The following is a 17,629-nucleotide window of genomic DNA, read 5'->3' as shown; positions in this document are numbered from 1 at the left end:
GAGGAGGAGGAAGTGAATGCAGGGACTCACCGAGCGCTGCGGGTCCGGCGAAAAGGGCCGAGATCACGCGCATTTTGGGATAAAAACGAGTGAAAAGTAACTCCAGGAGATTCTGCACGAGACAAACGTGAGACACGGAGACAATCACCTGATCCAGAGGCGGAGCACGCGCCTTTATAGCCTCTCAGAGCCCCTCCTCCACTGGAAACCACCAAGTCAAAAGGTTTCAGTTTCGTTTCGCTGAGACAGACCGTGACGCCCCCTGCTGGACACAGAGGATTATCAGCACAGTCACGTTCAGGGACAAAGACATTCTCTAAAAACAACTCGTTTACCTTTACCTCCATTTGTCCAGAGGAGCCGAGGCGGGACGCTGGTTGAGGTTTATTGAACTGAAGACGGTTCACAAATCTACAACAGCTTTATTTCAAGTAAGTCAAGATTTTCTCATCTCGGTTTGAGTTGATCTTAAATTACAGGTCAATTAGCAACAAATAAGACGATGAATCTGCAGTTTAACAATTGTGTTTATTTTAGAACAGTGCAGCTGGACACACAGATAATCAGGTCTTCTGTCCAAGAACGAACCAGGACGGAACAGTCACAGGACAACACGTATTCCCCTGTACTTTATACACACAAGACAAGGGACGCTGTACGAATCTGCATAGAGACAGTTACCATAGTTACCGCCTCAGTTTTAACCTCTTAACTCCCGCCTGAACCGAGAGGATCTTTTCCCTCACGTCATCAGATTGTTTTTCCGTCATTTTTTTGTTGGGTTTTCAACTCATTTTTGTCACTTTTTTGTCATTTTTTGTCACATTTTTGTATTTTTTTGTCACATTTTTGTATTTTTTTGTCACATTTGTTGGTAAATTTTTGGTAAATTTTTATCACATTTGTCAAATTTCTGTCATTTTTTGGTCACATTTTTATAACATTTTTGTCACATTTTGTCACATTTTGTCACATTTTGGTCATTTTTTTGTCATTTTTTTGTCATTTTTTTGTCATTTTTTTGTCATTTTTTTGTCAAATTCTTGTGACATTTTTGCCACTTTTTCATACACCCTGGAGTAGACCTTACCGGGGAGGCTAAGGAGGGTGATCCCTCTGTAATTGGAACACACCCTCCGATCCCCCTTCTTAAAGAGAGGGACCACCACCCCGGTCTGCCAATCCAGGGGCGCTGTCCCCGACCGCCACGCGATGTTGCAGAGACGTGTCAGCCAAGACAGTCCTACAACATCCAGAGACTTAAGGTACTCAGGACTAGGGATGGGTACCGTTAAACGCCCGACCAAAAAGCTCCGGTCGGGGGTGGTATAGAAAAAATCTTCTGAGTCCCCAGCCTCTGGTTGGTGGGATTGAAGAGATCCTCAAAGTACTTCCACCACCTCCCGACTCCCACCCACTCCTGAGTTGCCGGATGGTTTGCCAGAAACCCGGCCCCGCGACAGGCACCAGAGAGCGTACGGCTGTAGCTACGAGCAGCCGCATCGACAATGGAGGAGGAGAACGGGGTCCACTCGGACTCCATGTCCCCCGCCTCCCTCTGAATCTGGGTGAAGCTCTTCCGGAGGTGGGAGTTGAAGACCCCGCTGACAGAGGGATCCACCAGACGTTCCCAGCAGACCCTCACAACACGCTTGGGCCTGCCAGGTCTGACCGGCTTACTCCCCTGCCAGCGGATCCAGCTCACCACCAGCTCAGCCCCCCCCTCACCCGAGTGTCACAACTACTACTATGACACAACTACAAAGTCGATCATCGACCTCCTGCCTAGGACGTCCTGGTGCCACGTGCACTTATGGACACCCTTGTGCTCGAACATGGTGTTCGTTATGGACAAACTGTGACTAGCACAGAAGTCCAATAACAGAACACCACTCGGGTTCAGATCGGGGAGGCCGTTCCTCCCAATCACTCCCTCCCAGGTCTCACTGTCGTTACCCACGTGGGCGTTGAAGTCCCCCAGCAGAACAATGGAGTCCCCAGTCGGAGCACTATTTAGTACCCCTCCCAGGGACTCCAAGAAGGCCGGGTACTCTGCACCGATGTTGGGCCCGTAGGCCGAGACAACGGTGAGAGACCTGTCCCCGACCCGGAGGCTCTGAGGTAGGTTTAGTGCAGTACTCTGAGGTAGGTTTAGTGCAGTACTCTGAGGTAGGGTTACTGCAGTACTCTGAGGTAGGTTTAGTGCAGTACTCTGAGGTAGGTTTACTGCAGTACTCTGAGGTAGGTTTAGTGCAGTACTCTGAGGTAGGTTTACTGAAGTACTCTGAGATAGGGTTACTGCAGTACTCTGAAATAGTCTTTATTTCAGGACTTTGTGGAAGGGCAGCAGGGGCAGCGCAGCGGTGAAGGCTCTGATGTCACAGATGGGCGTAGCCTGTTGTAACCAGGGCGACGAGGCGTGCAGGAAGCGCAGCTCTCGGACGTCAGCGAAGCAGGAGTTTCCCTCTGTGGCGCCCTCTGCTGTCGGCTCAGAGGCGGCGCCCTCTGCTGTCGGCTCAGAGGCGGCGCCCTCTGCTGTCGGCTCAGAGGCGGCGCCCTCTGCTGTCGGCTCAGAGGCGGCGCCCTCTGCTGTCGGCTCAGAGGCGGCGCCCTCTGCTGTCGGCTCAGAGGCGGCGCCCTCTGCTGTCGGCTCAGAGGCGGCGCCCTCTGCTGTCGGCTCAGAGGCGGCGCCCTCTGCTGTCGGCTCAGAGGCGGCGCCCTCTGCTGTCGGCTCAGAGGCGGCGCCCTCTGCTGTCGGCTCAGAGGCGGCGCCCTCTGCTGTCGGCTCAGAGGCGGCGCCCTCTGCTGTCGGCTCAGAGGCGGCGCCCTCTGCTGTCGGCTCAGAGGCGGCGCCCTCTGCTGTCGGCTCAGAGGCGGCGCCCTCTGCTGTCGGCTCAGAGGCGGCGCCCTCTGCTGTCGGCTCAGAGGCGGCGCCCTCTGCTGTCGGATCAGAGGTGGCGCCCTCTGCTGTCGGCTCAGAGGTGGCGCCCTCTGCTGTCGGATCAGAGGTGGCGCCCTCTGCTGTCGGATCAGAGGTGGCGCCCTCTGCTGTCGGATCAGAGGTGGCGCCCTCTGCTGTCGGATCAGAGGTGGCGCCCTCTGCTGTCGGCTCAGAGGCGGCGCCCTCTGCTGTCGGCTCAGAGGTGGCGCCCTCTGCTGTCGGATCAGAGGCGGCGCCCTCTGCTGTCGGCTCAGAGGTGGCGCCCTCTGCTGTCGGCTCAGAGGTGGCGCCCTCTGCGGTGCCGAACCCCACCACCTTCAACGACAAACACAGTTAATTGTTTTCGTGAGACTGTTTAGTGAACATCACATGAACTATTTGTTTAGAGTTAAGAGTCTAGATTTTAGACGTCGCAGTAGTAGTAATAGTAGTGGTAGTACTCTTAGACGTCGCAGTGGTAGTAGTAGCAGTGGTAGTACTCTTAGACGTAGCAGTAGTAGTAGTAGCAGTGGTAGTACTCTTAGATGTCGCAGTAGTAGTAATAGCAGTGGTAGTACTCTTAGACGTAGTAGTAGTAGTAATAGCAGTGGTAGTACTCTTAGACGTCGCAGTAGTAATAGCAGTGGTAGTACTCTTAGACGTCGCAGTAGTAGTAATAGCAGTGGTAGTACTCTTAGACGTAGTAGTAGTAGTAATAGCAGTGGTAGTACTCTTAGACGTAGCAGTAGTAGTAATAGCAGTGGTAGTACTCTTAGATGTAGCAGTAGTAGTAGTAGCAGTGGTAGTACTCTTAGACGTAGCAGTAGTAGTAATAGCAGTGGTAGTACTCTTAGACGTAGCAGTAGTAGTAATAGCAGTGGTAGTACTCTTAGACGTAGCAGTAGTAGTAGTAGCAGTGGTAGTACTCTTAGACGTCGCAGTAGTAGTAAGAGTAGTGGTAGTACTCTTAGACGTCGCAGTGGTAATAGCAGTGGTAGTACTCTTAGACGTCGCAGTAGTAGTAAGAGTAGTGGTAGTACTCTTAGACGTCGCAGTAGTAGTAAGAGTAGTGGTAGTACTCTTAGACGTAGTAGTAGTAGTAATAGTATTGGTAGTACTCTTAGACATCGCAGTAGTAGTAATAGCAGTGGTAGTACTCTTAGACGTCGCAGTAGTAGTAATAACAGTGGTAGTACTCTTAGACGTCGCAGTAGTAGTAATAGCAGTGGTAGTACTCTTAGACGTCGCAGCAGTAGTAGTAATAGCAGTGGTAGTACTCTTAGACGTCGCAGTAGTAGTAGTAGCAGTGGTAGTACTCTTAGACGTAGTAGTAGTAGTAATAGCAGTGGTAGTACTCTTAGACGTAGTAGTAGTAGTAATAGCAGTGGTAGTACTCTTAGACGTCGCAGTAGTAGTAATAGCAGTGGTAGTACTCTTAGACGTCGCAGTAGTAGTAGTAGCAGTGGTAGTACTCTTAGACGTAGTAGTAGTAGTAATAGCAGTGGTAGTACTCTTAGACGTCGCAGCAGTAGTAATAGTAGTGGTAGTACTCTTAGACGTAGTAGCAGTAGTAGTAATAGCAGTGGTAGTACTCTTAGACGTAGCAGTAGTAGTAATAGCAGTGGTAGTACTCTTAGACGTCGCAGCAGTAGTAATAGTAGTGGTAGTACTCTTAGACGTAGTAGTAGTAGTAGTAATAGTAGTGGTAGTACTCTTAGACGTCGCAGTAGTAGTAATAGTAGTGGTAGTACTCTTAGACGTCGCAGTAGTAGTAGTAGCAGCGGTAGTACTCTTAGACGTCGCAGTAGTAGTAATAGTAGTGGTAGTACTCTTAGACGTAGTAGTAGTAGTAATAGCAGTGGTAGTACTCTTAGACGTAGTAGTAGTAGTAATAGCAGTGGTAGTACACTTAGACGTCGCAGTAGTAGTAATAGCAGTGGTAGTACTCTTAGACGTCGCAGCAGTAGTAATAGTAGTGGTAGTACTCTTAGACGTAGTAGTAGTAGTAGTAATAGTAGTGGTAGTACTCTTAGACGTCGCAGTAGTAGTAATAGTAGTGGTAGTACTCTTAGACGTCGCAGTAGTAGTAGTAGCAGCGGTAGTACTCTTAGACGTCGCAGTAGTAGTAATAGTAGTGGTAGTACTCTTAGACGTAGTAGTAGTAGTAATAGCAGTGGTAGTACTCTTAGACGTAGTAGTAGTAGTAGTAGCAGTGGTAGTACTCTTAGACGTCGCAGTAGTAGTAATAGTAGTGGTAGTACTCTTAGACGTAGTAGTAGTAGTAGTAATAGTAGTGGTAGTACTCTTAGACGTCGCAGTAGTAGTAATAGTAGTGGTAGTACTCTTAGACGTAGTAGTAGTAGTAATAGCAGTGGTAGTACTCTTAGACGTCGCAGTAGTAGTAATAGTAGTGGTAGTACTCTTAGACGTAGCAGTAGTAGCAGTGGTAGTACTCTTAGACGTAGCAGTAGTAGTAATAGCAGTGGTAGTACTCTTAGACGTCGCAGCAGTAGTAATAGTAGTGGTAGTACTCTTAGACGTAGTAGTAGTAGTAGTAATAGTAGTGGTAGTACTCTTAGACGTCGCAGTAGTAGTAATAGTAGTGGTAGTACTCTTAGACGTCGCAGTAGTAGTAGTAGCAGCGGTAGTACTCTTAGACGTCGCAGTAGTAGTAATAGTAGTGGTAGTACTCTTAGACGTAGTAGTAGTAGTAATAGCAGTGGTAGTACTCTTAGACGTAGTAGTAGTAGTAATAGCAGTGGTAGTACTCTTAGACGTCGCAGTAGTAGTAATAGCAGTGGTAGTACTCTTAGACGTCGCAGCAGTAGTAATAGTAGTGGTAGTACTCTTAGACGTAGTAGTAGTAGTAGTAATAGTAGTGGTAGTACTCTTAGACGTCGCAGTAGTAGTAATAGTAGTGGTAGTACTCTTAGACGTCGCAGTAGTAGTAGTAGCAGCGGTAGTACTCTTAGACGTCGCAGTAGTAGTAATAGTAGTGGTAGTACTCTTAGACGTAGTAGTAGTAGTAATAGCAGTGGTAGTACTCTTAGACGTAGTAGTAGTAGTAGTAGCAGTGGTAGTACTCTTAGACGTCGCAGTAGTAGTAATAGTAGTGGTAGTACTCTTAGACGTAGTAGTAGTAGTAGTAATAGTAGTGGTAGTACTCTTAGACGTCGCAGTAGTAGTAATAGTAGTGGTAGTACTCTTAGACGTCGCAGTAGTAGTAGTAGCAGCGGTAGTACTCTTAGACGTCGCAGTAGTAGTAATAGTAGTGGTAGTACTCTTAGACGTAGTAGTAGTAGTAATAGCAGTGGTAGTACTCTTAGACGTAGTAGTAGTAGTAATAGCAGTGGTAGTACTCTTAGACGTCGCAGTAGTAGTAATAGTAGTGGTAGTACTCTTAGACGTCGCAGTAGCAGTAATAACAGTGGTAGTACTCTTAGACGTCGCAGTAGTAGTAGTAATAACAGTGGTAGTACTCTTAGACGTAGCAGTAGTAGTAATAGCAGTGGTAGTACTCTTAGACGTCGCAGTAGTAGTAATAGTAGTGGTAGTACTCTTAGACGTCGCAGTAGTAGTAATAGTAGTGGTAGTACTCTTAGACGTCGCAGTAGTAGTAGTAGCAGTGGTAGTACTCTTAGACGTAGCAGTAGTAGTAATAGCAGTGGTAGTACTCTTAGACGTCGCAGTAGTAGTAATAGCAGTGGTAGTACTCTTAGACGTCGCAGTAGTAGTAATAGTAGTGGTAGTACTCTTAGACGTCGCAGTAGTAGTAATAACAGTGGTAGTACTCTTAGACGTCGCAGTAGTAGTAGTAATAACAGTGGTAGTACTCTTAGACGTAGCAGTAGTAGTAATAGCAGTGGTAGTACTCTTAGACGTAGCAGTAGTAGTAATAGCAGTGGTAGTACTCTTAGACATCGCAGTAGTAGTAATAGCAGTGGTAGTACTCTTAGACGTCGCAGTAGTAGTAAGAGTAGTGGTAGTACTCTTAGACGTCGCAGTAGTAGTAATAGCAGTGGTAGTACTCTTAGACGTCGCAGTAGTAGTAATAGCAGTGGTAGTACTCTTAGACGTCGCAGTAGTAGTAAGAGTAGTGGTAGGACTCTTAGACGTCGCAGTAGTAGTAATAGCAGTGGTAGTACTCTTAGACGTCGCAGTAGTAGTAAGAGTAGTGGTAGTACTCTTAGACGTCGCAGTAGTAATAGCAGTGGTAGTACTCTTAGACGTCGCAGTAGTAGTAATAGCAGTGGTAGTACTCTTAGACGTTGCAGTAGTAGTAATAGCAGTGGTAGTACTCTTAGACGTCGCAGTAGTAGTAGTGGTAGTACTCTTAGACGTAGCAGTAGTAGTAATAGTAGTGGTAGTACTCTTAGACGTAGTAGTAATAGCAGTGGTAGTACTCTTAGACGTAGTAGTAGTAGTAATAGCAGTGGTAGTACTCTTAGACGCAGCAGTAGTAGTAATAGTAGTGGTAGTACTCTTAGACGTAGCAGCAGTAGCAGTGGTAGTACTCTTAGACGTAGTAGTAATAGCAGTGGTAGTACTCTTAGACGTAGCAGTAGTAGTAATAGTAGTGGTAGTACTCTTAGACGTAGTAGTAATAGCAGTGGTAGTACTCTTAGACGTAGCAGTAGTAGTAGTGGTAGTACTCTTAGACGTAGTAGTAATAGCAGTGGTAGTACTCTTAGACGTAGCAGCAGTAGCAGTGGTAGTACTCTTAGACGTAGCAGTAGTAGTAATAGTAGTGGTAGTACTCTTAGACGTAGTAGTAATAGCAGTGGTAGTACTCTTAGACGTAGTAGTAGTAGTAATAGCAGTGGTAGTACTCTTAGACGCAGCAGTAGTAGTAATAGTAGTGGTAGTACTCTTAGACGTAGTAGTAATAGCAGTGGTAGTACTCTTAGACGTAGCAGTAGTAGTAATAGTAGTGGTAGTACTCTTAGACGTAGAAGTAATAGCAGTGGTAGTACTCTTAGACGTAGCAGTAGTAGTAGTGGTAGTACTCTTAGACGTAGTAGTAATAGCAGTGGTAGTACTCTTAGACGCAGCAGTAGTAGTAATAGTAGTGGTAGTACTCTTAGACGTAGTAGTAATAGCAGTGGTAGTACTCTTAGACGTAGCAGTAGTAGTAATAGTAGTGGTAGTACTCTTAGACGTAGAAGTAATAGCAGTGGTAGTACTCTTAGACGTAGCAGTAGTAGTAGTGGTAGTACTCTTAGACGTAGTAGTAATAGCAGTGGTAGTACTCTTAGACGTAGCAGTAGTAGTAGTGGTAGTACTCTTAGACGTAGTAGTAATAGCAGTGGTAGTACTCTTAGACGTAGTAGTAATAGCAGTGGTAGTACTCTTAGACGTAGCAGTAGTAGTAGTAGCAGTGGTAGTACTCTTAGACGTCGCAGTAGTAGTAATAGTAGTGGTAGTACTCTTAGACGTCGCAGTAGTAGTAATAGTAGTGGTAGTACTCTTAGACGTAGTAGTAATAGCAGTGGTAGTACTCTTAGACGTAGCAGTAGTAGTAATAGTAGTGGTAGTACTCTTAGACGTAGTAGTAATAGCAGTGGTAGTACTCTTAGACGTAGCAGTAGTAGTAGTGGTAGTACTCTTAGACGTAGTAGTAATAGCAGTGGTAGTACTCTTAGACGTCGCAGTAGTAGCAGTGGTAGTACTCTTAGACGTAGTAGTAGCAGTAATAGCAGTGGTTGTACTCTTAGACGTAGTAGTAGCAGTAGTAGCAGTGGTAGTACTCTTAGACGTCGCAGTAGTAGTAATAGCAGTGGTAGTACTCTTAGACGTCGCAGTAGTAGTAGTAGCAGTGGTAGTACTCTTAGACGTCGCAGTAGTAGTAATAGTAGTGGTAGTACTCTTAGACGTAGTAGTAGTAGTAATAGTAGTGGTAGTACTCTTAGACGTAGTAGTAGCAGTAATAGCAGTGGTAGTACTCTTAGACGTCGCAGTAGTAGTAGTAGCAGTGGTAGTACTTAGACGTCGCAGTAGTAGTAATAGTAGTGGTAGTACTCTTAGACGTAGTAGTAGCAGTAATAGCAGTGGTAGTACTCTTAGACGTCGCAGTAGTAGTAATAGCAGTGGTAGTACTCTTAGACGTAGTAGTAGCAGTAATAGCAGTGGTTGTACTAGTAGCAGTGGTAGTACTCTTAGACGTAGTAGTAGCAGTAATAGCAGTGGTTGTACTCTTAGACGTCGCAGTAGTAGTAGTAGCAGTGGTAGTACTCTTAGACGTAGTAGTAGCAGTGGTAGTACTCTTAGACGTAGCAGTAGTAGTAGTAGCAGTGGTAGTACTCTTAGACGTCGCAGTAGTAGTAGTAGCAGTGGCAGTACTCTTAGACGTCGCAGTAGTAGTAGTAGCAGTGGTAGTACTCTTAGACGTCGCAGTAGTAGTAGTAGCAGTGGTAGTACTCTTAGACGTCGCAGTAGTAGTAGTAGCAGTGGTAGTACTCTTAGACGTCGCAGTAGTAGTAGTAGCAGTGGTAGTACTCTTAGACGTCGCAGCAGTAGTAATAGCAGTGGTAGTACTCTTAGACGTAGTAGTAGCAGTAATAGCAGTGGTTGTACTCTTAGACGTAGTAGTAGCAGTAATAGCAGTGGTTGTACTCTTAGACGTCGCAGTAGTAGTAGTAGCAGTGGCAGTACTCTTAGACGTCACAGTAGTAGTAGTAGCAGTGGTAGTACTCTTAGACGTCGCAGTAGTAGTAGTAGCAGTGGTAGTACTCTTAGACGTCGCAGTAGTAGTAGTAGCAGTGGTAGTACTCTTAGACGTCGCAGCAGTAGTAGTAGCAGTGGTAGTACTCTTAGACGTCGCAGCAGTAGTAGTAGTAGTGGTAGTACTCTTAGACGTAGTAGTAGCAGTAATAGCAGTGGTTGTACTCTTAGACGTAGTAGTAGCAGTAATAGCAGTGGTTGTACTCTTAGACGTCGCAGTAGTAGTAGTAGCAGTGGTAGTACTCTTAGACGTAGTAGTAGCAGTGGTAGTACTCTTAGACGTAGCAGTAGTAGTAGTAGCAGTGGTAGTACTCTTAGACGTAGTAATAGTAGTAATAACAGTGGTAGTACTCTTAGACGTAGTAGTAGTAGTAGTAGTAGCAGTGGTAGTACTCTTAGACGTCGCAGTAGTAGTAGTAGCAGTGGCAGTACTCTTAGACGTAGCAGTAGTAGTAGTAGCAGTGGTAGTACTCTTAGACGTCGCAGTAGTAGTAGTAGCAGTGGTAGTACTCTTAGACGTCGCAGTAGTAGTAGTAGCAGTGGTAGTACTCTTAGACGTCGCAGTAGTAGTAGTAGCAGTGGTAGTACTCTTAGACGTCGCAGCAGTAGTAATAGCAGTGGTAGTACTCTTAGACGTCGCAGTAGTAATAGCAGTGGTAGTACTCTTAGACGTCGCAGTAGTAGTAATAGCAGTGGTAGTACTCTTAGACGTAGTAGTAGTAGTAGTAGCAGTGGTAGTACTCTTAGACGTAGTAGTAGTAGTAGTACTAGTAGAAGTACTCACGTGGACACTGAGTTTGCGGCTGTTTTCTCGGAGTGAGTTGAACCATTGGAGCAGATCGTCTTTACTGAAACTCTCCAACGCTTCAACCTGAAACAGGAAACATGACTCAGCACAAAACTACACAGACTTACTTAATAACTAACTCAAACACAGACTCATGGATATTTACTGACATTTACAGACAATATGAGGAGACATTTTTTGCATTATTTTGGAGGGATTTTGGATGAACTGATTTTTAGTGGAAAAATCATCCAAATGTATTTGAGTGTGTATTGAGCACAGGGTTATTTTTGCACTTTCTGCCCGATTAGAAAGCCCAAACTCCACAACAAGGAGCTGCTTCCACTCCTGAAACTGAGATCTGTGTCCATAGAATCATTTAAAATAACTTATATTTGAGCAGCATCAGCTTCGTGGTTGTATAAGCTACACGGCGGCGGAGTGATCTGCTAGAAAATAGTCCCTCAAAATGTGATCATTCATGTGATGCAGGTCAGTTATATTCCAAACATGACTCTATGGACACAGACATGTATATGGTTAGTCTGGTGTTATCAGTGATTTGCCTCAGCTGCTCTGTGGAGCGGGTCACACTGTTTTTAATGCAGGCTAGCTGACACCATAGACATGCACTAGCCTTGCACTAGCCTAGCACCACGAAACTCTTCAAATATAAGAACTGCATGAATTACAAAAAAAAAAAAAAATCTCCAGAAATCAGCAACTCTCTGGATAATGAGGAAATGAGGCCCTATGTCAAACATCCTGAAATATCCCTTTAATGTATTGATTAGTACTGATTAGTACTGATTAGGACTAAACCAGGACTGAACCAGGACTAAACCAGGACTGAACCAGGACTAAACCAGGACTTACAGTAAACTGGTTAAAAAACAGGATTAAACCAGGACTGAATAAGAAACTAGACTCTTAGACAAATAGAAAAGCTGTGACAACAAGAAACACATGGGCTTTAGCTATAGCTTTAGCTTTAGCTTTACCTTTAGCTATAGCTTTACCTTTAGCTTTACCTTTAGCTTTACCTTTAGCTTTACCTTTACCTTTAGCTTTACCTTTACCTTTAGCTTTACCTTTAGCTTTACCTTTACCTTTAGCTTTACCTTTAGCTTTACCTTTACCTTTAGCTTTACCTTTACCTTTAGCTTTACCTTTACCTTTAGCTTTACCTTTAGCTTTAGCTTTACCTTTAGCTTTACCTTTACCTTTACCTTTAGCTTTACCTTTACCTTTAGCTTTACCTTTACCTTTAGCTTTAGCTTTACCTTTAGCTTTAGCTTTACCTTTAGCTTTAGCTTTACCTTTACCTTTAGCTTTAGCTTTAGCTTTACCTTTAGCTTTACCTTTACCTTTACCTTTACCTTTAGCTTTACCTTTAACTTTACCTTTAACTTTACCTTTAGCTTTAGCTTTAGCTTTAGCTTTACCTTTAGCTTTACCTTTAGCTTTAGCCGCAGAGCCTGAAGTTCCTGCTGTTGTTTAAACTCCAGCTGCACCGGAGCGTTTGGGATCACAGATTGTCTCTGGAAAAGGTGAGGCTCACTCTGCATTAGCCATGTTTGGAACAGTTATGGTGCTTTGTCAGTGACAGAGTGAGCGCTCTCACTATGTAACAGATCTGTGACGTGTGAGGAGCTTTCACTGTGGAACAGCTCAGTGAGTTTAGAAAAGTTTATCTTCAGTAAACGGTCCTGATGTGGATCTGGTCTGTTCCTGCAGCTCAGGAGGGAATAATGTACGAACTCTCTTTTTTATCACGGCTTTAGTGGGAATTCTGCTCAAAACATGAAGTTCCAGGTGACACTGCTGCTCCTGTTTTCTGATGTGTTTGGACTTCCTCCTGAACCAAACTTTTTTAACTCAACTAAAATAACATAGGTGTCGAAAAAAGTAACGTTAAGGCACCGGTACCGAAAAGTATCAAAAAAAAACGAACGGTGCCCAGCCCTAATTGACAGCGGTATTAGCAGTAGTATCTGAAGTATTGCAGTACCTCTCGGTGCAGTATTAGCAGTAGTATCTGAAGTATTGCAGTACCTCTCGGTGCAGTATTAGCAGTAGTATCTGAAGTATTGCAGTACCTCTCGGTGCAGGCGGTTGAACACGTACTGCTGCGTGACGACCTCGGCCCAGTTTCGCTCCACTTCCTCCCCCAGGTGAGCGTCTTCGCTCTGCTTCAGTTTGATCAGCCCCTCCACCTGCTCCGCGAAGGCGTCCTCGCTCAGAGACGACAGGCGCCCCCCGAAGGCCTGGAGGAACGCCTCCATCTTCCTCTCCACCAGCTCCGAGCTACAACACAACAACTCCTTCTAAGGCCGGTCATATTTTCCAAATCAAGATCTCAACATTTTTGTGACTTCCTTGATAACGATGAAGGGATGATTTGCAAACATCTACATCAGGGGGAGGCAAGTTCTCTTAGGGGAGGGACGATTTTCTTTATTGTAAATAGACCGAGGGCCGAAGCCACTGATTATTATGATTATTAGCCCAAAGTGAAGCACAACACTGGAAACATGACCATCTTAAATGAGATAAATGACTTAAAAATGCTTGAATTAAAGTTCTTCTATGTTGAATTTGAGTCGGTTTGAACTAATCTAAGATACAAATGCCATGACACAAAATTATCTGAATTTAGAGAATAACGACTACTAGAGGTTTTATCTTATCTAAGACCAGACCAAATCTACTCAAACATTAGATTGAATCTTTTAAGTCGAGACACTTTAGGTGAAAGTATTGATGTTTCCCGCAGTGGTGGAAGTGGAGATTTGTATCTGTTTTCCTCCCTTTACATCTTAGTTTTCATGTCAGATATAAAAATGATGATGTTTATTTGATGATGTTTTGTCTGCGAGGTGGGGGCGACCCGGAAGTAGAAAGGCCGTCTTTCCCGCGGGTTTTCATTCATAAATATTGACAGATTTGACATCCACGTGTCCTGCTAAGGGGCCCCGTGATGACGCTTTCACCCAAATATGGTGTTTTTCCTCCTACGAGACGCTGGAGCGGAAAAGTGGAAGAACGGGCCGAGCATGAGCACTCGCTACAAAACTTCAGGGCTGGTTTTCTCTGAATGAGAGAAGCCGCACTCGGGCAGAGCCTGAGCCCTTATAGAAGCTCCCACAGACTCCACACTTTACAGGCTGAGACACAACAACATTTAGAAGGTTTGTTCAGAGGGATTTTTTAATATCTAATTCCTAGCCTGATTTATTCAACTTTGAAACCAAAAAAACAGGCGGAATTTGAGTTTTTACAGATTTTTTCACTGATGATTAGTTTATTGAAAAACTGAACAAAATATCCAAAATCCCCTCTGAAAAAATCTGAGTTACTAATATGTCAATAAAATAAAACCATAACATTTAATCTGGATCAATTCATTATTTTGATTTTGTTTCAAAATCTAGGCAATTTTGGCCATTTTAATGCTCAAAATGCCTTATTTTTATGTGAAAACATAAAATGACAGAAAAAATGCAATACATTTTTTTCTCATATTTATATCTGTGATGTTCAGCAAAAGTTTCAAATTGACATCTCTACATTTATTTATTTTCCCTATTCACCTGCAGTGTCTCGCCTTAAAGAGTATATATCCCCAATTTTCTTTTGCCACTTTCTCTCCACTTGTTTTTATCTTTTCAAGTTCCACCCGTGTTTTTTACCATGTGTTTTTTTTTACACTTTTTCTTCACTTTTTTTTCTTTGTTGACACTTTCCCCTTTTTTTCTCTAAATGGTTATTGTTTTAAAGACTTCTTTCCCCAATTTCCCACACATTGTTTTTTCCCACATTTCTTGACATTAGAGATAAACTCCATATTGTATATTTGTATATTTCTTCCAAAGGCTTTGCAACAACAGACCACAAGGAAAACTACAAAGCAGTGAGGTAAAAGTACCAGGGAAATGAAAAAGAAAAAAAACTGCAGCTAAATGAGTATTTCTAAATGAGAACTGAGTTTTTTTGTGTTTTCGATGAACTGAAAAAGTGAAAAATAGCCCCACAATGTCATTATGTTTAAAGAAATTCAGATTTACTGACAGTTTGAATCACATCTAAGGCTTTACGGTATAAATAATGCCAGGAGGAAATGGAATATGAACTTTGCCCTCGCAGTATTCCACATTTAGTCTGTGTGAGGACGAGGCTGGGACTCACCTGAACTTCGAGGCCTGGGTGCAGACGGTGACGGAGAATCCCAGGACGCCTGAGGTGTTCCTGCAGGCGGGGTAGACCTGGTACCTGAAGGTCAGACGCAGAGGTCAGAGGTCAGACACTGAGGTCAGACACTGAGAAGGATGTAAAGCACTGACCCCAGAGTCTCTTTGGTGCGCAGGAAGTCGAAGCAGGGCTCCTCCATGTGGCTCTGCAGCAGGAGGAAGAGTTTAGAGTTTAGAGCGCTGTGGACAGTGGGCGGGGCTAACGGGCCCGTGTCGCTGTGACGACGACGGATGAGTGTTTGTCGCACATTAGAAACAGAGACAACGGTTCATGTTACTGGACTCACCACCATCAGCTCCATCAGAGCGTGCTCCCTCAGGCTCCTCAGACCCGACTGCAACAAGACACAAAGGATGGCATTAGACCTTTAATCTGAGGACAATATAAAGGTGATAAAAACATTACAATTGGAGGAAATATCCATTATAACTGTAATCTTTACAAACAAACATTCCCTGAGACGCTGCAGGTGTTTATCTCAGTGGTCTATGGATTTGTCATTACTGGAGAAATCCACAGGAAACAAAAATTGTCACAAACTTCATTATCTCCTCTGTCAGCACAAATTAGGGATGCACCGACACCAATACCGGTATCGGGTATCGGGCCGATACCACATGCTTGCACTCATACTCGCACTCATTCATGAGGTCCCGATACCATTTGGAGAATAGTTTAGTGTAAATCCAATAATCCACATAGAGCTGACTTTATCACAGACTGCGCTCTCTAAACCAGAGTCTGAGCTGGATTTAACCAGAGCTTAATGTTGTTAGAGCTGCAGTGTTTACAACATACAGGCTAACGATGCTAACTCGCTGCAGCGTCTGCAGAGTTTACAACATACAGGCTAACGATGCTAACTCGCTGCAGCGTCTGCAGTGTTTACAACATACAGGCTAACGATGCTAACTCGCGGCTAACAGTTTTGGCCATTCTGACGCCGTTTTATGCCCAGGGGTTTATTCATCTGAAAAACTAACCCAGCGACTACAAAGTCCTCAGAAAATCCAAATGAAAGACATACAGCATGTTTATATTGAGGGAAAATGAGCTGCAGCAGAACAATGAAAACGCTGTAGCTTCTCGCTAAGTTACTACAAACACACGAGAAAATCTACAGGAGCTGAAGTAAAGATGAAAAGAGACCATTTAAGGAACATCTCAATACTATTGTTAAATAAAAATACATAAATGAATAAAGCTCAGGCATTGGGAGCTTTAGGACATGGGCTTTTCTGTCTATGATGGACAGAGACATAAAAATTAAAAATTATATTGAATGAAAATAAAAATAAATTAATAAATGGCATCAGCACAATTCTAATATAACTGCTCTTAAATGTGTCGCCGACACAGGAAATGTACATGAGTCAATGAATGACTTACAACCCAATCTGCTGTGAAAAAAGTAAGAATGTTGAAGAAAATGCCTTGTACTCGTATCGGTATTCGGCATCGGCGAATACTTAAATCCAAGTACTCGTATCGGTATTCGGCATCGGCGAGTACTTAAATCAAAGTACTCGTATCGGTATTCGGTATCGGCGAGTACTTAAATCAAAGTACTCGTACTCGTATCGGTTTTAGAAAAAGTGGTTTCGGTGCATCCCTAGCACACATGAACTAATGTCCAATCAAAAAGTGGTGACAATATGCGAAAACTTGAGCGTGTTGTCCAATAGAAAGGACTTTCAGACATGAAAATAATGTCACAGGTTTGTGAATCCACTCACGATCAAATACTGATGAGGAAAAACATTTGTTCATTTTCCTTTTGGAGATTTCTTACTAAAACTGCATTTCTCCCATAACATTGCATAGGCCCCGCCCTCCACCTGACATTATGACATCATCACATTCTAAATCGTGAACGCCTCCTATTGGTCAAAACAGTAACTTTTGAGCAACAAAATGTGTCTAATTGCTCAGTTTGGTATTTTCATTAAATAAATAAATAGAAATTGATGAAATGGTTCCAGTTAGTTTAGATGTAATGCCAGTCTGAATCAAATGTAATGTTTTTAATGACATTTAAGGCCTTGATTGTGGCCGGTGTAATTGAATGACTGAATCCCCCTGGGGGTCAGACCTGGTAGTACACGGTGACCTCGGAGTTGGGGTCTCCGCGGTTCAGGGACTGCACTTTGCATAGATGGTGTTTCTGCGGAAGCTCCACCACGCGGAACTGTACGGGGACCTCTGCTGGCAGCGGCTGGAACTGCAGCTTACTACAGACACAGCAGGGTTAAAGATACAGTCAGAGCAGACTTTACTACAGACACAGCAGGGTTAAAGATACAGTCAGAGCAGACGTTACTACAGACACGGCAGAGTTAAAGATACAGTCAGAGCAGACGTTACTACAGACACGGCAGAGTTAAAGATACAGTCAGAGCAGACGTTACTACAGACACGGCAGGGTTAAAGATACAGTCAGAGCAGACGTTACTACAGACACAGGAGGGTTAAAGATACAGTCAGAGCAGACTTTACTACAGACACGGCAGGGTTAAAGATACAGTCAGAGCAGACGTTACTACAGACACGGCAGGGTTAAAGATACAGTCAGAGCAGACTTTACTACAGACACAGCAGGGTTAAAGATACAGTCAGAGCAGACGTTACTACAGACACGGCAGGGTTAAAGATACAGTCAGAGCAGACGTTACTACAGACACAGCAGGGTTAAAGATACAGTCAGAGCAGACTTTACTACAGACACAGCAGGGTTAAAGATACAGTCAGAGCAGACTTTACTACAGACACGGCAGGGTTAAAGATACAGTCAGAGCAGACGTTACTACAGACACGGCAGGGTTAAAGATACAGTCAGAGCAGACGTTACTACAGACACAGGAGGGTTAAAGATACAGTCAGAGCAGACTTTACTACAGACACGGCAGAGTTAAAGATACAGTCAGAGCAGACTTTACTACAGACACGGCAGG

The 17,629-nt window shown here is 44.1% G+C and overlaps 1 protein-coding gene across 1 annotated transcript in view; it reads right to left on the bottom strand.

The window, feature by feature from the left end:
• Window positions 1–2,320: 2,320 nt before the first annotated feature.
• The window catches only part of nrd1b (nardilysin b (N-arginine dibasic convertase)), a gene marked incomplete at both ends in the record, with an annotated part of 48,845 nt that continues 33,536 nt past the window's right edge, over window positions 2,321–17,629 (bottom strand). The window contains 7 exons of the mRNA XM_079559060.1: window positions 2,321–3,256; window positions 10,425–10,511; window positions 12,527–12,734; window positions 14,616–14,699; window positions 14,771–14,823; window positions 14,965–15,012; window positions 16,771–16,909. Coding sequence (XP_079415186.1) covers window positions 2,321–3,256; window positions 10,425–10,511; window positions 12,527–12,734; window positions 14,616–14,699; window positions 14,771–14,823; window positions 14,965–15,012; window positions 16,771–16,909 — 1,555 coding nt within the window. The remainder of the gene's footprint in view (window positions 3,257–10,424; window positions 10,512–12,526; window positions 12,735–14,615; window positions 14,700–14,770; window positions 14,824–14,964; window positions 15,013–16,770; window positions 16,910–17,629) is intronic.

Source organism: Gobius niger, assembly GCF_951799975.1.
Source record: "Gobius niger genome assembly, chromosome: 6".
Taxonomy (NCBI): Eukaryota; Metazoa; Chordata; class Actinopteri; order Gobiiformes; family Gobiidae; genus Gobius; species Gobius niger.
The sequence above is the reverse complement of the archived record's forward strand: the minus strand, read 5'-3'. Positions and strand labels throughout refer to the sequence as shown.